General features: G+C 51.1%; 1 protein-coding gene and 1 long non-coding RNA gene across 2 annotated transcripts; one reads left to right on the top strand and one right to left on the bottom strand.

Annotated features, from left to right (window-relative positions):
• The first annotated feature begins 783 nt into the window (after positions 1-783).
• Positions 784-21,664, top strand: NEMF (nuclear export mediator factor). The gene is made up of 33 exons (XM_071426049.1): positions 784-970; positions 2,050-2,118; positions 2,731-2,833; positions 4,308-4,433; positions 5,203-5,351; positions 6,436-6,503; positions 8,102-8,188; positions 8,872-8,948; positions 9,369-9,439; positions 9,520-9,595; positions 10,808-10,870; positions 11,116-11,193; positions 11,467-11,675; positions 12,145-12,330; positions 12,633-12,696; positions 13,143-13,231; positions 13,830-13,933; positions 14,654-14,716; positions 14,837-14,949; positions 15,862-15,919; positions 16,237-16,295; positions 16,692-16,812; positions 17,156-17,438; positions 17,931-17,973; positions 18,056-18,105; positions 18,533-18,686; positions 18,938-19,015; positions 19,090-19,284; positions 19,863-19,895; positions 20,532-20,638; positions 20,714-20,757; positions 20,850-20,929; positions 21,443-21,664. Exons 1-33 carry the CDS (start codon positions 912-914, stop codon positions 21,518-21,520), a joined length of 3,237 nt encoding a protein of 1,078 aa, XP_071282150.1. The 5' UTR covers positions 784-911; the 3' UTR covers positions 21,521-21,664.
• On the bottom strand, positions 13,554-13,884 carry LOC139589597 (uncharacterized). Its single transcript, XR_011679071.1, has 2 exons — positions 13,804-13,884; positions 13,554-13,684 (listed from the first exon to the last, which is right to left on the bottom strand). It is a non-coding gene; the product is annotated as an uncharacterized lncRNA (long non-coding RNA).
• Positions 21,665-21,832: the final 168 nt, after the last annotated feature.

Here is a 21,832-nt window from a genome sequence, read left to right as displayed (position 1 = left end):
ATCAATATGGTGACCCGCGGGGAGCTGCGGGACACCAGGTTGACTAAGGAGGGGTGAACCGGCCCAGGTCGGAGACGGAGCAGGTCAAAGCTCCCGTGGCGGTCAGTAGCGGGATCGCGCCTGTGAATAGCCACGCCAGCGTAGCCTGGGCAATACAGAGACACGCGGGCTCCCCTTTTGCCCCACTGCACGAATAACACACCCCAAAACCCCCCAAAAATCCCCTTTTTGCCCCAAACACAGACACGCAAACACCACCTCCTACTGGCCAAAGGCCGCAACAACGCCGCGCCGCTCAATCACTAAATTCTCAGCTGTAAGCAAATTTTGAAGCCAAATCAGCCCTGAAATAATAAATGTGCACAAACACTCATGAAAGGGTCCCGCTGATCGCTTTGCTGCCGGACACGGACACACCTGGGCTCCTTTGCCCTGCTCAGCACACAGGGACGCGGGGCGCTTTCCTGCCCCTCTCACCACGGACCCTTTTCCCACACACGGGACCCTCTCGCGCCCCTTTCTGTCCCCCTTTCGCCGCCCTCTCCCGGGACCCCTTAGTTATACAAGAACCCTTTTTTGCCACTCCCGGAGTCTTTTTTGTCATTCATGGACCCTTTTCTGTCACTCCCAGACTCTTTTCTGTCTCCGCCGGGCCCCGCTCGCCGCCCGCTCCCTCAGCGCCCCCTCGCTCACAGCGCCTCCTGCCGGTCGCGCGCGGCGCCGCCCCGCTTGGCTCGGCAGCTGCGCGGCCGCGGAGCGCCGGGGATTGGCACCGGGCGCGACCCGTAGCGCCTGTGGGCGCAGGCGCGGGGCGGCCACGGAGCGCCGGGAGCCGTGCGGGACCGAGAGCTGAGGGGGGCCGCGGGCCGGGATCCCTGTGGGTCTCGGCGGGCGGCGCCGGCGCCGGCGCCATGAAGTCCCGCTTCAGCACCGTCGACATCCGAGCGGTGCTCGCCGAGCTGCGGCAGAGGTACCGGCACTCCCCGCCTGTGCGGCTCCGGGAGGGGGGCCCGGCCCGGTGGGATCTGGTCCTGCCCCGCGTCCCGCTCCGGGCCCCTGGTTCTGGTTTTGGTTCTGTCCCCTCTCCTCCTTCTGGCCGTGGTCCTGGTCCCGGCCGTAGTCTCAGGGCTGTGGGGGCTCTGCTGCTCCATCGTGTCCCGCTGTCACAGCTCTGCCCCTCAGCATAGAACCTCCTCAGCCCCGCTCCCATCCCATCCCATCCCATCCCATCCCATCCCATCCCATCCCATCCCATCCCATCCCATCCCATCCCACCCCTGCCATGGGCAGGTTGCTCCAGTCCCTGTCCAGCCTGGCCTTGGGCACTGCCAGGGATCCAGGGGCAGCCACAGCCACTCTGGCAATTCCAGCCCAGCCAGGAATTCCCAATTCCCAATCTCCCATCCATCCCTGCCCTCTGGCACTGGCAGCCATTCCCTGGCTCCTGTCCCTCCATCCCTTGTCCCCAGTCCCTCTCCAGCTCTCCTGGAGCCCCTTCAGGCCCTGCCAGGGGCTCTGAGCTCTCCCTGGAGCCTTCTCCTCTCCAGGGGAGCACCCCCAGTTTCCCAGTTGGGAAACTCCTGACACATTCCTGGTGTCCATCCCTGCTCTGAAGGGAGTGACTGACACCCCCAGGCCAGTTCAGTGCCCATACTGGGATTACTGGTGCCCTGTGCAGGCCCAGGAGCTGCACTATCACCATTTCATTTTACATCCCTGCCACAAAGAGGAGCACGGGCAGGACCTGGCAGCTTTCTCCATTTTATCCATTAATATAAATTTCTCCATCTAATTTTCTCCCTCTCTTAATTGCTGTGTCTTAAGAGCAGTTTCTCCATCTCTCCATGGTTGTTGCTTCCAGCTCATTCCATTAATCTTCCTTTGCTGCCCTTTTGGTTACTCCTTGGTAATTTATCATAACTTGGTAATTTATATAACATGGTAATTTATCATAACTTGCTCTTCTGTGTGCTTTAATTGCCACTGGGATTTTTCCCAGCCAGTTGTGTTTTGGGTTCTCTAAGGCATTCCTTGTTTTCCTTTTGGCAGCTTGTTGGGAATGAGAGTGAACAATGTTTATGATGTGGATAACAAGACCTATCTCATTCGCCTGCAAAAGTAAGAGCTTTAAATGTCTTTACTTACAAATTCTTTCTAAATGCTGTGTGAAAACCAGATTTTTTTAATTGTCTGCAGTAATTTCTGACTTGTTTCCAGTGAAATTCTGCTGGTTTTTTGGTAAAATGCAGTAATTTTTACCCAGAAAGCTCTTAGGAAATGGGAAAACCCTGTGTAGATGGGTGGGTGGTGGGGTGGCTGCTCCTGTGACACGTGGGATCCCAGAATGTCCTCATTTGGAGGGGGTGCAGCTGGAGGTTTTGGGGTGCAGCTGGGGATTTTGGGGTGCAGCTGGGGATTTTGGGGTGCAGCTGGAGGTTTTGGGGTGAAGCTGGGGATTTTGGGGTGCAGCTGGGGATTTTGGGGTGAAGCTGGGGATTTTGGGGTGCAGCTGGGGATTTTGGGGTGCAGCTGGAGGGTTTGGGGTGCAGCTGGAGGTTTTGGGGTGCAGCTGGGGATTTTGGGGTGCAGCTGGAGGTTTTGGGGTGCAGCTGTGGGGTTTTGGGGTGCAGCTGTGGGTTTTGGGGTGCAGCTGGGGATTTTGGGATGCAGCTGTGGGTTTTGGGGTGCAGCTGGGGGTTTTGGGGTGCAGCTGCCCTGTTTGTCTCCCAGGCCAGAGTGCAAGGCCACGCTGCTGCTGGAGTCGGGGATCCGCATCCACCTGACGGAGTTTGAGTGGCCAAAGAACATGATGCCATCCAGCTTTGCCATGAAGGTGAGCCCTGCAGGGCTTGGGTTTTAGAAAGTGTCTGCACATCAGGAAGGAGTGCTCACCTTCTGTCCTCGGAGGCAGGAAATTAGGGAAGGGTTATCCCAGTGAATCCTGGTCCTGCAGGTGGCTGAGGACAAGGGAAGAGCAAACGTGGGCTCACATCACTGTGTTCAGTGCCTGAAAGAGTCAACATTTATAGACTTTTTATAAACTTTACTTACAGTTTTTTTAAAAACTTTATTTATAAATTCCTTCTGGAATGTTGCCCCAGTGAAGTCCTTGTCATTCCAGTTGGATTGTGTGAATTTTTAGGATGCAGCACCCTGTGCTCAAGAGTTCTCTCTTCAGTCTGCTGAGCTCTGGGGGTTCAGGCCTTGCTCCAGGCTCTTAGGCTGGGCTCCTGCAGGTGCATCCATGGGTGGATCCATGGGGATACAGCCTGGGATGACTCCCATGGATCTCTTTAACCTCTGGGTGCAGCCAGAAGTGACTCAGCAGCGATTTCCAGGGTGGCTTTCCACAGCAGAGATGAATGCAGGGATAATCCCAGTTCTCTTTACAAATAAACTCTTAGAATTTGAACCAGCTGCTCCTTTGAGCTAAACAAACAACATGGAAAAAAAATCTTAATGTTAAGATTTGGGCTCAATTATATTTATAATTATAACAATGAAGTGTTTGATGAGCACCAGCATTTTTACTCTTGTGGTATTTGAGTTAAATGGGAAGCGGTTGGTGCCACAGGAGGGCTCTATAGCCAAGCCATTCCCAGGTGTTTTCAGATGTTTCCCAGACGTTTTCCTCACTCCTCTGATGCCTGGAGAGGCTGCCTAGAGCAGAGGCTGGACAGAGTTAAAGGATGAAGGTCGATATTTATTGAAAGGCTTTCAAAGGGCACACCCTGGGCAGGCAGGATTCCTGCAGAGGCCACACCCAGGTGGGACAACAAGCACGAGTTTTTCAGACAGATTAAAGTTTGGTCCATTTGCATATCAGAGGTTAATTGTCCAGTTATACCTTCAGGTAATGAAGTCACTTACTCCAAGTTTGCCCCCTGTCCTGGTTTAGGGCAAATTTGGGAGAGAACCTCTCAATAGGTTTCTATAGAAAGCAGATTCAATTGCAGATTCAAAAAGCAGATTCAATTCAACCCAAGTGGTTCAGGAAAAACACTTCCTTGGAGAAAAGTGGAAAAAGCTGTTTATTTCACAGGCAAAGCATTCACCAGCACAAAAACAAACAAACAAAAAGAACAATATTAAACAACAAAATAATTCACTGATTGTTATTCATTCACTGCTGGTTACATTTTTTGGGCCCTGAGCCAGTGAGGCATCCTTGAGTTTCAGGCCTAGAGTGGAATCATTTTATCTGCATAGAACAGGAGGGAACAGCAGCTGAGAGAGTTTGTAGAGTTCCCCCCTGAGGCAGGGCTGAGTTGAAAACCACGAAAGCTCCAACCTGCGCCTCCCCGCAGTGCCGGAAGCACCTGAGGACGCGGCGCTTGGTGAGCGTGCGGCAGCTGGGCGTGGATCGCATCGTGGACCTGCAGTTCGGCAGCGAGCAGGCTGCCTACCACCTGATCCTGGAGCTCTATGACAGGGTGAGCCAGCCCCTCTCGGGGCTCAGCACTCTTCTGTTCTGCTTCTCAAGGTCATTTTCTGTGGTCTGTAACATCCTTTCCCTGGCCTGCTCAGGTCTGCCCAGCAGGTCAGTCAGTGGCACGCTCCCTGCCCTCAGGCAGTGTTGTCCTTTTATACTAAAAACTACTAAAAACTACTACTTTTTATTCTAAACCTACTACTTTTTATACTAAACCTACTACTGTTTATTCTAAACCTACTACTTTTTATTCTAAACCTACTACTTTTTATACTAAACCTACTACTTTTTATTCTAAACCTACTACTTTTTATTCTAAACCTACTACCTTTTATTCCAAACCTACTACTTTTTATACTAAAAACTACGTGTACTTTATTTACAATAATTTGCCAATACCTATCACCTATGTTAGACAGTCCATCTCTACCCTAAACCAATCCAAAAGTGCCACCGTCACCCAAAAGATGGAAGAAGGAGAAAAAAGGACAAGGCACACCCAAATTTCTCCATCTTGGGACCCTGAGCCCCCATTCTAATCTACTTTTCACCCTGTGACAAACTAACTATCATTCTGCTTAAACTTTAGTGGCTTGTAAATGCTCATATGAGGTTGGTAATTTTTTCCAAGGGCTAAATCAAAGGCACAGGGGTCTGGGTCTCGAGTCCTCCAGGGCAGCCAGAGGAATTTCCTGGGTTCCCACAGGCTGCCAGTGTCCCCTGGGGCAGGGACACCGTGCTGGCCTTGCTCAGGGTCCCTGTGCTCGCAGGGCAACGTTGTCCTCACCGACCACGAGTACCTGATCCTCAACATCCTGAGGTTCCGCACCGACGGCGCCGACGACGTCCGGTTTGCCGTGAGGGAGCGGTACCCGGTGGAGAGCGCCAAAGCTGCCGTGCCCCTGCCCACCTTGGACAGGTAACTCCAATTTCACAACTCATAAATGATACATTTATTGTGGCCAGTGCCAAAGCTGCCGTGCCCCTGCCCACCTTGGACAGGTAACTCCAATTTCACAACTCATAAATGATACATTTATTGTGGCCAGAGCCAAAGCTGCCGTGCCCCTGCCCACCTTGGACAGGTAACTCCAATTTCACAGCTCATAAATGATACATTTATTGTGGCCAGTGCCAAAGCTGCCATGCCCCTGCCTACCTTGGACAGGTAACTCCAATTTCACAACTCATAAATGATACATTTATTGTGGCCAGTGCCAAAGCTGCCGTGCCCCTGCCCACCTTGGACAGGTAATTCCAATTACTGTTGGAATCTGAAATGCAGGGAATTCTCAGAACTTTGAGCCTGTAAGGCAAAGTTTAGAATTAAACACAGGATTTCATCTGAGGCCTTGGAAAAGGCTCCCAAACTGAGGTGCTAGAAGTGAGAATGTGGATTTGTAGTTTAAAGCAGAGACACATTAAGCTAAGTAAAGGAAAGTTTAGAGTTTTAGAGTTTAAGATATAAAAATAAAAGTAGTTCCAGAGGTGAACAAGGAGTTTAGAATGCAGCACTGTGAGTTTGTGTGCCATAACATGAGTGGCTAAGGAAGCTCACACTGTAGCAGGGGTCCATAAGATGAAATATTTAAGGATTGGGTTAAAAACATAAATATCCTTGTTGGCGGTGTTTTATTGGTCAATAAATCCTTAAAAAGTCTTGTACCTGGGGGTCTTGTGACCTTCTGAGCCATGCAGTGAAGATGTGAGCCCAACTCACCCTTCCTGTACAAGATAAGAAAATAAATCACAAAATCTAAAATCTCAGAGGTCCCATCTCTAACTCATTCAAAAATCCCCATGAATTTCAGAGCTCGTAAATTGTGTATTTACTGGGACAAATCCAAATTTATCAGAGCTATGAAAATCTCTGGGTATTTTATTTCAGGCCATTTTTAGTTTCATTTTTTAAGGCTGGAAATGTTTTGTAGCTTCTAAGCAATGCAATGTTGTTTTAAAACACATTATTCTTTGGAATTGCAACTTTTTATTTTCTCCTGCAGGTTAACTGAAATCATATCAAATGCACCCAAAGGGGAGCAGCTGAAGAGGGTTCTCAACCCACTCCTTCGTAAGTGATTGGCCTTTGTCAGGAGATGGGGTGAGGTCACTCAGTGTGTGCTCTGCCATGCTGGAAAATTGGAATAACAGCTTTGGTTTGGAAAGGCAGGTGCCTGCTGAGGAAGGCAGGAGCCTCCCCTGAAATGGAGAATGTGAAACCCCCCCCAATTGCTATAAATTTTACATTAAGGGGCTCTCAAGCAAAAATATGGGAGCAGGAACAACAGTTCTTTAATAGGGAAGAAAATCAAAGGATAAAATGAACAATGCAGTGAACCAAACCAACAGTGCCAGAGTCAGAACCCAGCCTGACACCCTGTGGGTCAGGGTGCTGGCACAGCCCCATTGGAATTGTGGCTCAGCCCTCCTGCAGTGCCAGGGGTGGCTCTGCTGGAGCAGGGATCCTGGAGAAGGGTGGAGTCTTCCTCTGCAGATCCAGGGGAAGGAGAGGCAGCTGCTGCTCCTCTGGGCAATCCAGTGCAGAAGCTGGATCCAGAGATCCAGAATCTCCAGATTCTATCCAGGCAGGAATGCTTGGCTCCTCCCTCTGGGCTCACATCTCCCAATGGGATGCTGTAGTTCTTATCAGCCATGCAGGGACATTCCACGGCTGTTATCAGCAGATGTGTCCCCGAGGGAGGAGTGGGTGTGGAAGAGATAAGGAAAAACTGCCCCCTTGACAAGAGACAGCTGCCACACAGATGGTGATAGGACACATCTTGCCTTGCAATCTGGGACAATAACTTATCACAGAACCCTGGAGTGGTTTGGCTGGGGTTTGGAACCTTAAATCCCATCTCATGCCACCCCTGCCTTGGGCAGGGACACCTTCCACCCTGCCAGGCTGCCTTGGGAAACGGGGATTTGGTGATTCCAAGGCATCTTCACAGAGCTGAGCCTGCCCTGGTGCAGTGATGAGCCCTGGCAGTGGCTCTGCCTTGGGGCATTTTGCACCATCCTGGTACCACACAGGAGCTGCCAAGTCAGTTTTTCCTGAGCCCAGAACCAAATTTGTCATGTTTGAGGTCATCAGAACAAAATTGGTTTTCCTCCTGACCTGCCAATGCTGCTCAAGCAGAGAATTTCCTGAGCAGCTCAAATCACACCTGAGCATGACTTTCCCCATCTCTTGATTTTCTTTTTCACCATCCTTTTCTCTCACTTTCTCTACCCTGCTCTCTTAAATAATTTCTAAATGATAATGATAATAATAATAATAATGAATAATACTACTAATAATAGTAGTAGTAATAATGTAGAATTGCTAATTAGTGTCCCCCACTGATGCCAGTTGTGCTGTATCCATGCTGGAATTTGGTGTTTCTGATCCTGTTGTGTAGGAAGCCTTGGCCTCACTTGTGTTACTGATCCAGTCACCAGGCACAGCTACTCCACTAAAATCCCCACCATTTTCCCCTTTTTGGCAATTTTGGCTGTTTCTACCCCTCCTCCTTACCCACCCATCCCTCCTGCCCCTTCCCTGATTTTTGGTGCTTCTCCCTCTTCTCACACTCTTATGTCCAGTTTTGTTGTTTTGTTTTTAATGCAAATTGTGAATATTTTCTACAGATGATCCTTCACTATTTCTTTTTTTTTTTTTTTGAACAGCTTATGGGGCCACTCTCATTGAGCACTGCCTAATAGAAGCTGGATTTTCTGGAGCTGTCAAAATAGATCAACATCTGGAAAATAAAGGTGTAATATTTTAAAGGCTGGGCCACAAACATGGGGAGTTTTATGTCTTTGTAGTGCTTTTTTTTCCCAAAGAGATGAGTGAACCTGTGGTTCTGACCATGTGGTTTTATTTTTTAATATTTTTAGCTTGGGGACCATCCTTGTTTGCATTAAAACTGTTGATTTGTGCATAAATTAGAGATAAAATGTCAGATTGTTCCTGTATCTAAAAAATTTTATACTGACTCCACCTCAGCCATGAGGTGAGTTCTGGGTGCTTGACAAGAAGAATTAATATCCAAGTCTTAATTTGTAGCAAACATTGGGGATTTGGTAAAGCAGCAGCTTTACATTTATTGGGAAATTAAAGATTTGGGTAATAAAATCAGAAAATATTTTCCTGCAGTCATATTTTCCTCATGTGTTTTATATTTCCCATAAATCCAGAGGGTTTTTTCCTTCCTACTGTGCAGTAAAAAAATAACTTCTCACAGCTTCTGGTTTATGCTTTACCTCTGCAGCTTTAATTTCATAAAGTGCTGATATTTGTGGGGTCTTTTTTTCCTCCTGAAACTTGAATAATTATGTGCTAAAAGCATCTAAATAAATTTTTATATTAAAAATTTCCCAGATGTAAACTTAGCCTCCTGTTGAAAATGAGCAGTAATTGCAGGGATGAAATATTTCTGCTGTTTTCTCTTCAGAAAACCTTGAAAAGGTTCTTTCAGCTCTAGAGAAAGCAGAAGAATACATGGCCCTCACTGACAACTTCAGTGGAAAGGTGGGTCTGGGTGGGTTATCAGGGATTTGGAATTGCAGAGTGAAACTGGCAAGCAGGGATTCCTCAGGAATTCCCAATTCCTGCTCTTCCCAGCTCTGCATTTTATCCCTGGGTGTCAGATGCTGATGTGGAATAAAAATTGCTTCTTTCCACAAGCTGGGCAGCAACTGAATAATGCACAGGCAGATTGTGTGAATCCTGGGAGATTTGCACTTGGGTTTTAGTAGGTTCTGCAATAATTCCTGCACAGAAACTCTGCATTTATGGCATAGTCCTGAGGGTTGGAAGAAGTTCACTTCTTTTTCCAGAAGAAATTGGAGTCAAGACAAGCCAGTGGGTCAGGCACAATGTTCCCTGCTGGAATTATTTATTGATACCTAAACCTTTCCACAGACAAATGATATTTTTGTTTTCTTGCAGGGTTATGTTATCCAGAAAAGGGAGAAAAAGCCCAGTCTGGAACCAGACAAACCAGCAGAAGATATCTACACGTAAATATTTGAAGTATTTCTACTAGTCTGCATGACAGAAATTAGTTTTCAGGTGATAATATCAAATGTGTATTTTACAGATATGAGGAATTTCATCCTTTCTTGTTTTCTCAACATTCAAAATGTCCCTACTTGGAATTTGACTCATTCAATAAGGTACAGTGCTTTTGCTGATGCTGTACTTGAGTGCTTGAATTGACTGCTGCTAAAAAGAGTAATTAAAACACGGTGCAGGGTTGTTAATGGAAGCAGAGACCCTGAAGGGATGAATCATTTTATGGGTGAATGTTTGATGAGAAGAGGCCACCCCCAGCAGGGCCTTTGGGCTGCAGCTGGGCAGTGCTGGCTCCTGAGCTCGGGTCCTGCAGTGAGGGAGGTGGAGGCTCCTCTCAGAGAATCCCAAATGTTTTGTTCTGCAGAGCTGGAGTCTGAGTGTGCCTGGAGTAACAGTTGTGGCAGACATCACATTTACACCTCTGCTCCTGCTCTGCAAGCCTCAGGCCTCTTATTTGGTGTTTCCTTGGGCAGTGTCCTCTCTGCTCCTCCACTCATTAACATCTGGAGTCATTAATTGCCTCTTATTCTTGACCTTGAGCTCCAGAATTCCCACTCCACGCTCCTGCCCTGCTTCCTGCCTGAATTTCTGTCATTTCCTTCAGTGATCACAGAACCCCAGAGTGGAAGGGACTCAGAGCCCACCCAGTGCCACCCCTGCCATGGCAGGGACACTTCCAGTGCCCCAGGCTGCTCCCAGCCCAGTGTCCACCCTGGGATCCAGGGGCAGCCACAGCTGCTCTGGCCATTCCAGCCCAGCCAGGAATTCCCAATTCCCAATCTCCCACCCATCCCTGCCCTCTGGCACTGGGAGCCATTCCCTGGCTCCTGTCCCTCCATGCCTTGTCCCCAGTCCCTCTGATGATCTAAACAGCACCAAACCTTCCTCACCTCGTGCTTTAAACAGCCCCAAACCTTCCTCACCTCGTGCTTTAAGCACAGCTGGAACACCAGGAGCAGTTCTCTGGCACTCTGGGTCTTTGTGCTTGTTTAACTGACCCAGGGAAGCAGCAGGGATTCAGGGCACACACATCTGCCTGTGCAGCCAATTAATCTGAACCAAAGCAGCTTTTCCATCATTCCTTACCAAAGCAGGTGAGCCATTGCTTGGGCACTTTTTCCTTCTGTGTTTGCACTGAGACTCAGCCCTGAGTGTCCTGCTGGACTCCTCCCATGGGATGGGAAATGGGGAAAGCTCCTGGAGGTGTTTCAGCCTCTTTTAGTGCTTTGCAGCCCCTTCTCTGCAGGGCCCCTCCTGTGCCTGCCCTGAGTCAGGCCAGCCTGGGGATTCTCCAACCTGACTCTCTCCTGCAGGCTACAGATGAGTTCTACTCCAAGCTGGAGGGGCAGAAGATTGATCTGAAGGCCTTGCAGCAGGTGAGTCCTGATCCAGGCTGGGCAGCTGGGATGGCTCCCACATCTCCAGAGGCTTCTCTTGCTTCTTCCACTGATTACCTGATGCCATTTGGTAATGGCATCAGATAATCACTGCAAGATTAAATAGAAACAGAAATATATTTTAATAGAAATATATTTAATAGAAATATATTTTAATAGAAATATATTTAATATAAATATATTTTAATAGAAATATATTTTTATTTATATCTTTTATTTAAAAGGAGAAACAAGCATTGAAGAAACTTGAAAATGTCCGTAGGGACCACGAGCATAGACTGGAAGCTCTCCAGCAGGCTCAGGTAAGGCAGGTTTTGGGTTTTAATTAAAAAGGTGCATGATCACAGCACCATGGGATGGTTTGCTTGGGAGGGGACTTCAATCCCACCCAGCTCCAGGGGCAGGGACACCTTCCAGTACCCGGGGGTTGGCAGCACTGGGGTTGGATCTTCTCCCGTGCCACCACTCCAGTCCATCCTTGCATTTCTTCCCCGCTGTTTCCATTTCTGTAACACCTCAGCTGAGCACTGAGCCGAGTGTTTGGCTGCACTGCTCCAAGCTGCTCCTTTCCCAAGGAAGCTGATAAGCTGAAGGGGGAGCTGATAGAGATGAACCTGGAGGTGGTGGACAGGGCCATCCAGGTGGTGCGCAGCGCCCTGGCCAACCAGATCGACTGGAGCGAGATCGGCGCCATCGTCAAGGAGGCCCAGGCCCACGGGGACCCCGTGGCCACGGCAATCAAAGAGTTAAAGCTGCAGACAAACCACATCACCATGCTGCTGAGGTGAGTGCACTGCAGCAGGAGCCCAGAGATTTAAAAATACCCCAAAACAGCTTTTCTGTACCCAGAAGTTGTGGTGTAAAAGCTGGGAGTGGCAGAGTTAATCAGTGAATTTTTGGTTCCCTCGCTTTCAGAAGTAGCAGTTTATAGAATAAACCTTATATATAAACCTATATAGAATAAACCTATATAGCAGAGCAGTTTATTGTTTTCAGTCAGTTCCTTGGATTGGAAGAATTGGGCTCTTTATCTTCTGCTTTTGTTTCTTTTTCTCCCCATATCTGGCTGACTCCAGGACAAAAAAGGGTTGGCACATGAAGCTTCCTGTGTCTCCAATTGGGAATGGTTCAGAGGCTCCTTGGGCCGTTCTAAACTTCTAAATTTCTGAGAATGAAATTAAGAGCACATTGCACCAAGGATTAAAAATGAACCAGTTCTCTTACCTTAATCTTATGAGCTCATGTGTTTTTAGGAACCCCTATGTGTTATCTGAGGAGGAAGAGGAGGAAGATGATGCTGATGTCGAGAAGGAAGAAACAGAAGAACCAAAGGGAAAAAAGAAAAAGAATAAAACCAAACAGTTGAAGAAACCTCAGAAAAACAAACCCTTATTGATTGATGTTGATCTCAATTTGTCTGCCTATGCCAATGCCAAAAAGTAAGATTTTTCAGTAAAAAAATGTTTGTTTTTTGAAGCAGAAATTTCTCTGGGTGTGCAGTTGTTGGTGATAATATTGCAGGAGGAAGGGTTTTGGGATATCTTGTAAAAAATAAGAGTTAAAAATTGAAATAGCAGCTTGTCCTGAGCTCTGGGATGGGAATTCCCTGCTGCAGAGCAGCTGCTCTGTGGCTCACACTGATTGAATTCTCCAGTTCTGCCCATGGAACGAAAGGCAGAGGCCTGGGATGAGTGGGATGGGGATGAAGGAGTGGATCTGGACACACACTTGTTTTTCACAGGTACTATGACCACAAAAGACACGCGGCCAAGAAAACTCAGAAGACGGTGGAAGCTGCAGAAAAGGTATTTTTTTCTCTTGGATTTTAGAAGATATTTAAAAGGAAGATCCCTGCCACTCCTCAGTGGGAAATCCTGAGCTGATCTGAGCAGCCCTAACAAAACATGAAAGGGAAAAACAATCACCCAGAATTGTTTTATTCCTGACATTTGGAGCTCGTGGAGGAATGCAGATCCCTGATGGATCCTCCTTTTCCAGCAGCATTGGGAATATTCAGAGCAGGTGGAGGCACTGACAGACCAGGACTGAGAGGGGAAAATCAGTGGGAATCCTTCCTATCCAAGGGCTGATCATTGCAGGGAGCAGCTCTGCAGGGTGCAGTTCTGAGAGCAGGGCTGGGGGGAGCCTGCACTGTGATCAAGTCCAGGCCATTTCCTCCCAACTTTCCCAGTGTTCAGTGGGGAATTCTGTGATTCCTGCAGGTTGGTGATGGTGCTTTCTGTCCAAACAGGCTTTTAAATCAGCTGAGAAGAAGACAAAGCAAACACTGAGGGAAGTGCAGACTGTCACCACCATCCAGAAGGCCAGAAAGGTCTATTGGCAAGTACAGCTCCATTGTCCTTCTCCCCTGTGTCAGGATGGACCTTCCCTGGTTTAGGAGTGGAGCTCTTTGGGATTTCTGAGCTCTGCACTGTGCCTGGAGTCTCCTAAAGAGTCAGGGGATCCCAGAATGGTTCCCAGGGACAGCAGCCCAGAGCAGCTGTGGCTGCCACATCCCTGGAAGTGTCCAAGGCCAGGCTGGATGGGGCTTGGAGCAGCCTGGGACAGTGGAAGGTGTGGTCCAGGGGGACTGGATCATCTTTAAGGTCCCTTCCAAACCAGACCATTCTGGGCTTCTGTGCTTTAAAAAGCAACAAACAAATGAAACAAAACCTCAAAGCTTTTAATTATTAAAGCAAAAACAAATAGGGGGACTGTGCTTCTTGTTCCATCTCCAAATCTCCCTGCCAGGGATGCTGTAGTTGTCCCATGCCTTGTTTTTATGTCCCAGGCCTGTGGATGGAAGTAAAAACATTTTCAGTCTCATAAATTGTAGGTGCTGAGGGGGAAATTCTGAGATTGGTATCAAAAACCACCTGTGCAATGTCCTGTTAGTTCCAGGTGTTACTCACACTGTGGATTTGCTGGAATTTGGCAGGTTTGAGAAGTTCCTGTGGTTCATCAGCTCTGAGAATTACCTGGTGATTGCTGGCAGGGATCAGCAGCAGAACGAGCTGATCGTGAAGCGCTACCTCAAACCAGGTGAGCCCATGGGGAGCTTCCTCCTCTGTCCCACTTCTGGCAGTGTCCAGCAGTGACAGGGCAAGGTCCCTCTGCTTTGTCCTTGAGCTGGGCCTTGGATCCAAGGGAATTTTGGTGGTGGGAGTTCCTCTGGTACCATGGGGCGAGAGCAGCTTGGATGGGCTCCCTTCAGGAGCTGATTCCCCCTGGGACAGGGATGGGCTGAAAGGGTGTGTGCTGGTGTTCACAGGGGTCCCAGGATGAGGGAAGAGATGAGAATCTTGACTCCATGCTTCAGAAGGCTGATTTATTATTTTATGATATATATTATATTAAAAGAAAATGATATGTTAAAACTATACTAAAAGAATAGAAGAAAGGATTTCATCAGAAGGCTTGAAAGGAATAGGGAAGGAATGATCATAAAATCTTGTGACTGACCAGAGAGTCCAAGCCAGCTGAGTGTGATTGGCCATTAATTAGAAACAAGCACATGAGACCAATCCCAGGTGCCCCTGTTGCATCCCACAGCAGCAGATAATCATTGTTTGCATTTCATTTCTGAGGCCTCTCAGCTTCTCAGGAGAAAAGTCCTGGCAAAGGGATTTTTCAGAAAATTTCATGGCTACACTTCTGTGTCCCCACCCTGCCCCTTGCAGCCAGAGCAGGCATTTCCATCTAACCTTAGAGATTCCCTGGCTCCAGGGCTGTGTGGGTCTGAGGGGAGTCTCTGTTTGCCAGGGGACATCTACGTGCACGCGGATCTGCACGGAGCCACCAGCTGCGTCATCAAGAACCCCTCAGGTACCTGTGGAGCCCTGGGGACAGGAGCTGGCAGTGCCTTCCCTTGGGATGGGGATCAGTCCTTGCTGGGAGGCTGCCAGGCTGGCTCAGGGCAGGATCTGAGGGCTCTGGGTGTTGCAGGTGAGCCCATCCCGCCGCGGACGCTGACGGAGGCGGGGACCATGGCCCTGTGCTACAGCGCTGCCTGGGACGCCCGCGTGGTCACCAGCGCCTGGTGGGTGTCCCACAGCCAGGTGAGCACTGCAGGCTGCACTGGCACAGGGCCCAGGGGCTGGCACAGCACCCCAGACACGAGCCCATGGCTCTGGGTCAGACTTCTGTGTGAGGGTGTGGAGATCACACCAAAGGTGTGCTGGTCTTGTTGATGCCTCAGGTTTGAGCTTTTGTATTTTTCCCATTCTGTGCTGCCTTACTGTGAGGGTCTGGGCTCCATGTCAGGGGATGGTTCTGATGCTGTGCAGTTCTGAGCTCTGTGCACAGAGCAGGGAGACAAAACAATTCCTGCTCCAGCTGGGCACCAAGGACAAATGATCCAAATCTCAGCCCAAGAGCACAAACCCCGTGGGCTGGAGAGAGAAAAACAAGCAGGGTGGGACTGCAGGGGCTAAAGCTGGAATGGGACAATGAACTGCAAGATGCAAATGGAGCAGAACTGATCCCAGGGAGAGACCCCGTGCCCGGGCGTGCATTTTGGGGCCATTTTGGTTCATCTTGGGTGCAGGCCTGGCTGGGCTCTGGTGCTGCCCAAGGTGGATGCATGGAGGAGATGCTTTGAATCAATCCCTGCTTTATTCTGGAACTCCAGCCAGCCTCTGCTCTAGGGCAGCCTGCACAAGGCATCATTATCCCCTGAATGCTCCTGAGTAGATCCTGGATTTATTTCCTCAGTAGATCCTGGATTTATTTCCTGGGTTGCTCACCCAGGACTCCTAAAACTCAGTGCTGGTAGGGTGTGATTGGATTGAAGCATCCCTTAGGAAAACTCCCTGCAAAGGAGAGGAAGAGCCCCTTGGACAGGGAGTCCTGCAGAGCTGTTCCCAGGAGTTCAGCTCCTGATGAGCCAGTGTTTCTCTTGGTGCTGTTGTCACCTGATGTTGGCATTCTGTCACAGAGATTTTTTACAGTTTCTTGTGGTTTTCTTTTAGGTTTCTAAAACTGCCCCCACGGGAGAATATCTCACTACTGGCAGCTTCATGATCCGAGGTGAGGCACAGGGGAGCAGTGGCAGTGGGATGTTTTCCCAAAGGTGCTGGGGTGTCCTGCAGTGGCAGCAGATCCCACCCTTCTCCCAGAAATCTGTTGGGAATGGCTCAGTCTGAGTATCAGGCAGCTGCAGCAGCCCCCTGGGCAGAAGTTCATTAACTCAGCTGCTTTTGAGCTCTCCTGTTCTCATCCCAGAGATAAAAACCCCCAGTGTAATTTTTTGGTAGCCTAAAGCCTCTAATAAAAATGAATTTTGGAAATACATCCTGCAGCATGGCTGCTAAACCTCCTCATGAGACTCTCCCTTTGTTTTTCAGGGAAAAAGAATTTCCTTCCACCTTCCTATCTGATGATGGGCTTCAGCTTCTTGTTTAAGGTACAGCTTTTCCCATGCAGCTCCTGCTGGCTTTTGTAATTTGCTTTGAGCTGCAGGAGGTTTATTTTCTGCATCTTGCTTATCAGTATATTCCCAATTACTTCTTTTCCCACTGGGAAAAATCCCATAAAGAGCTTCTTGCTGATAATGACTCAGGGCAGAGATGGAAATGGAAGCTGTGTCTGCATTCCAGACAGACTCTGCACCTTCCTGCCTCTGCCGGGCTGCCCTCCCAGCTCTCTTTGCAATCTGAACGTTTCTGTGGGCTTGGCACACTTGGGTCTGGTTTCATTTTCCTGCCTTTTGATGGCAGGAAGTGTTAAAAAGGGAAGGAGGAGCTGAGGGAGGTGTTGTGTGAGCACTGCCAGGCCTGACCCAGAGGCTCCTCATTTCCAGGTGGATGAGAGCTGTGTCTGGAGGCACCGCGAGGAGAGGAAGGTCAAGGTCCAGGATGAGGAGCTGGACACGGTGTCCAGCAGTGCCAGCGAGCTGGTGGCTGAGGAGCTGGAGCTCTTAGGTACAGGGGGACTCTGGGGGCTGCTGGGGGATCCCAGTCTGGGTCACTGATAGGACAAAGGGGAATGGTCTCACACTGACACAGGCCAGGGATGGGTGGGATATTGGGGTGGAGTTCCTGGCTGGGAGGGTGGGCAGGCCTGGCACAGGTGCCCAGAGCAGCTGGGGCTGCCCCTGGGTCCCTGGCAGTGCCCAAGGCCAGGCTGGACAGGGCTTGGAGCAGCCTGGAGTAGTGGAAGGTGTGGGTGGCACTGGATGGGCTTTGATGTCCCTTCCAACCCAAACCATCCTGGGATGATGGATCAGTTTGGTGTTCCTGTGTTTCCCTGCCCTGGGGGCCCCAGATGGAGGAGACAGCAGCAGTGAGGAGGAAAAAGCTGAGGCTGAGGCAGCTCCAGAGGCTGAGGAAGCTGCAGAAGGTGAGGAAGCTGCAGAGGATGTGGAAGCCACAGCTGAAAGCACCCAGGGCGAGCAGGGAGGAGGGAACACTCCTGCTCCAGAGGCTGACTCCGAGGAGGACGATGGAGACTCTGAGGAGGAGCATCCAGAGCCCAAGGGGGAAGTGAAGGAGGAGGAGGTGAATTATCCAGACACCACAATCGACCTGTCACACCTTCAGCCCCAGAGGTGAGAGAAGCAGCAGCTGGGGCACCTGAGGGTCTCCTAAAACACCTGAGGGTCTCCTGGACACTGCCAGGACAAGGCTGGGATGTGTTGCCATCCCTCCCTTCCTTCCATGCTCAGCAGTGGCAATGCTGAGCAGCTGAGCCCTGAGCTGCCTCTGCTCTGCTCAGGCTGTGGGATGAGCTCAGCTCCCTGCAGTGCCTGGGACTCCTTGCAGGGTGCAGGGAGCAGGGATTGGGTGAGGCTCATGGGAAGCTGCACACTGGGGCTCCCTCAGTGCCCAGGCTGTGTTTGGTGCTTGTGTGTGTGAGAGAGGAGCTGGCAGAGGGCTAAGATTGTTTTCTAAAGTGAATCCCAGGGTTCCTGCCTTTTCCAGTCAGCAAAGCTGGGATTGCCAAGCTCTGAAAGCTGAAAGGTAGAGCCAGGCTGCTGAAGTCTGGGCGGTCTGAAGCGGTTGGTGTGTCCATGGTGAGCTCCTTTTGCATCTCCCCACAGATCCCTGCAGAAAATCATCCCCAAAGAGGAGGAGCCCAGCTTGGTAAGGTCCCAGCTGCCGTGGGTGGCCCAGAGCAGTGGGAGCTGTGGGCAGGATCTGCCCTGAACTGCCTTTGCCTCCTCAGGGTGACAGCAGGGCCCAGGGCCGGAGGCATCTCTCTGCCAAGGAGAGGAGGTGAGAGCCAGTGGCTGTTCCAGGGAATCCCAGCATGGTTTGGGTTGGAAGGGACCTTAAATCCCATCCCATTCCACCCCTGCCATGAACAGGGACACTTCCACCATCCCAGGCTGCTCCAAGCCCTGTCCAGCCCGGCCCTGGGGCAGCCACAGCTGCTCTGGGTAGATGCTTCTTCCTCATTCCCTCCCCATGTCCTGGGCACATCTGTACCCAGTCCCTGCCCATTGTCCATCCTGCATTTCCAGGGCAGGTGCTGCTCCTGGCCTTTGGGAATGCTGCCTGGGAACAGTTGTACTGCTGGGCTGGGGAGGTTTTTCTGAGCAGGGGCTGTGTCCAGTGTTGCTCTGGGTCCTGGGAATGCTGTCAGGAGAGCAGGAGCCTCTCTCATCACCACAAATGGGGGTGCTGGGATTGTTTTCCTTAGGGAAATGAAGAAAAAGAAGCAGCAGAACAACTCTGAGAACTCGGAGCTGTCGGAGGAGAAGCAGAAGGAGGCAGAGCCAGAGACCCAACCTGTGGCTGCTCCCAACTGCCCCAAGGCAGCTCCAGCCCCTCAGCCCATCAAGAGGGGCCAGAAGGTGGGCAGGGACCAGGGGCCATGGAAACGGGGACAGCAATGCCAGATGTTCCAGACACCCATGGCTGCCTTGTGGTGCTTTGGGCAGTCTCAGATGGTGGTGCTGGGGGTTAGCACCAGTTAGAACCAGTGCCTTGCTTACTGGTGACCTGCTCTGAAAGGCTGGGATACTGGGAAGGGAGGAGCATCTGTGGTTGCAAACACTCTGCTAAGAGTTGTCATTTCTGAAGCTGTTGGTGTTTCCTCCTGCAGAGTAAAATGAAGAAGATGAAGGAGAAGTACAGGGACCAGGACGAGGAGGACAGGGAGCTCATCATGAAGCTGCTGGGGGTGAGGGGGGAGCTGTGCCCTGCCCGGGGTGTGGGGGCTCTGCTCACCAGCCCTGACCACCTGTGCCACCACAGTCTGCAGGCTCCAACAGGGAGGACAAAGGGAAAAAAGGGAAGAAGGGGAAGACAAAAGAAGAGGCGGCAAAGAAGCAACAGCAGAAACCCAAACCCCAGCGTCGTGCAGCAGGAGGGGGCAAGGAGACCCTGCCGGCAGGAATTGTGCTGCACGAGGCACAGGAGCCAGCCCTGGAGGAGCTGCAGGAGGACAAGGTGAGCAGTGGGATGGGAGGGTGAGCAGCAGCAGCAGGGGAAGGTGAGCAGCTCTCCCATGTGTCTGTCCTGGCTCTGTGTAGCTCTCGTGCCTGGGAGGCTGAGCAGCTCCCCTTGGATCCTGGGCACAGTGGAGAGAGAGCTCTGTGTGTGCTGCCAGGGCTCAGGATCCCACTGAATTCCCAGAGCAGCCCAGAGCCCTGCAGCCATCCCTGTGCTCGTCCTGTTGCCAGCACAGGCAGAACTGGGGCTCGGAGCAGTCCCGAGGCTCGGGTTCACCCAGCACCTCCCCCTCACCGGGCGTGCCCCGCTCCCAGCCCTGCTGCTGGGATTCGCTATCTCAGCCCCATCTCCTCCTCCCAGCTCGGCGTGTGCCAGGCAAATGAGAGGTTGGGAAGAAACCTCCACCCTCCCACCCACGGCAGCGCTGCTCTCACCTGGGTTGTGAAACCAGAGTTCTCTGTGCAGGGACAATGGGGCTTTCTGAGGCTGCTCCTTAGGGAGTTTCTCGGGGCCAGGGGAGGCAGGAGCAGCTCTGGTTTCTGCAGGCCTGATGTGTCCTCTGTTTGTGTGTGCAGGAGGAGCAGGACCAGGAGCAGCCAGGACTGGAGGTAAAGGCTCAGTTCTGTAAGGGCTGAGGTGGGGCTGTGCTCCTGCTGGGACTGGGACATGGGGGACCCCTCCAGGACTGTTTAAACCCACCTTAATTGTATTTTAAAAATTAATCTCATTAAAATTAACCTCCATGCCTGCTCTGCTCATCTCCACATCCTCCATACACCCAGAGCTGGCTCCAAGGATGTTTGCCCTTGGTTTTTGCCTTGGTGGCTCTGGGCTGGAGGATGACACAGTGAGCAGTGCAGGTTCTTCTTTAGTTTGAAGTTTATTTACATATCAAATTGCTTCAAACTTTTCTGTAATTACTTTTGTGTAATTACAGGCTGTGGGTGTTGCCCAGGGCTGGGAATAAGTGAATTCCTTTAAATTCCTCCATGGAGGAGGATAAGGGTGTCTGCTGGGGGAGCTTTGGGTGACCCTTGGCCCAAAACCAAGATCCAGCCAAGGATGTGATTTTAGTGATGAAACAGGATCAGTCACAAGCCCTGGCTTGGGCATCCCATGGCAGTTCCATGCTCATGGAACCCTGGGATGCTTTGGTTGGAAGGGCCCTTGGAGGCTGCCTGTCCCCAGCCCCTGTGGCTCCAGCAGGGCTGAGCACAGGCCCAGTGCAGCTCTGTGTGTCCCAGGAGAGCGAGGCCCTGCTGGACTCCCTGACAGGCCAGCCCCATCCCGAGGACATCCTGCTCTTTGCTGTCCCCATCTGTGCTCCCTACACAGCCATGACCAACTACAAGTGAGTGGCAGCCCCTTCCTGGGAGGGCAGGTGCTGGGCTTTTGTTTCACTGACAGAGCCCTTTCCTTTGGGCAGGTATAAAGTCAAGCTCACTCCGGGCACCCAGAAGAAGGGCAAAGGTAGGGTGTGAGCCCCGAGCCCCCTGCTGTGCTCTGCCTGCTGCAGCCTGGGTGCTTTCCAGGCCCTTTCACTCTTCTCTGGCTTTTTCCAGCTGCCAAGATTGCCTTGCACAATTTCATGCAGTCCAAGGAGGCCAGTGCCCGAGAGAAGGATCTGTTCCGCAGCGTCAAGGTGAGCCTGGCCCGCAGGGTCCCCAATGGCCACAGGTGCCATTGTGGGAGGAAATGCTGCCAGACTGAGGCTGCTGCTGGGTTTGTTAGCAGTGGAGTTTGTCTGTGCTCCTGGGGAAGGCCAGAGAGTCCTGCAGTGGTTTGGGGTGGAAAGGATCTTAGAAATCCATGGGCAGGGACATTTCCCACTATCCCAGGCTGCTCCAAGCCCCATCCAGGCTGGCCTTGGACACTGCCCAGCTCTGCTGCCCAGGCTGGGAGGGACCATGAGAACCTGAGCCTCAGTGGGAGCCCTGGGCCTTGTTTGTGCATTGTCACTGTCTGACAACAGCAGCGTCTCCCAAGGAACCCTCGGGGTTTGGGGGTGGGAATGCCTGGAGCAGGGGCAGGAGCTGGCACGGGGAGTTGAGGCTGGAGCTGTCCTGGTGCTCACCAGGGCCAAGGACAGGATGATCCCAGTGCTCCAGAAAGGCTTTGCTGCTGTGGTCACCTTCTCCTCTGCCCTGTTCCCTAGGACACTGATCTGTCCAGAAATATTCCTGGGAAGGTGAAAGTGTCTGCACCTCACCTCCAGAACATGAAGAGGAAGTGATTCCATGCCGGGGGCTGGGACAGACGGACACAGACCCACAACCAGGACTGAATCCCTGCACCCAGAGATTCCTGGTGGTTTAGCTGGACTCTGATACAAATTGCAGATAAATGTGGAATTAAACTGCTGGCATTTGGTCAGGAATGTCCTCCCCTGCTGCTGCTTCTCTGTTCAAGCACTCGTTCCCCACTGCTGGGCCAAGGCTCTGGAGTTCCAGGGGGTTCAGTTCCAGAGCCTCCAGGAGGGCTGTGCCAGTGGAGAAAGCTTCCTTTGGGAAGGGGGAATTGTCTCCCCCCAGACATTCCCTGGCTG

This window comes from Agelaius tricolor, unplaced genomic scaffold (genome assembly GCF_023055355.1).
Source record: "Agelaius tricolor isolate 1412-34295 unplaced genomic scaffold, bAgeTri1.0.p SCAF_5, whole genome shotgun sequence".
Lineage (NCBI taxonomy): Eukaryota > Metazoa > Chordata > Aves > Passeriformes > Icteridae > Agelaius > Agelaius tricolor.
This window is presented reverse-complemented; position numbering and strand designations above follow the sequence as displayed.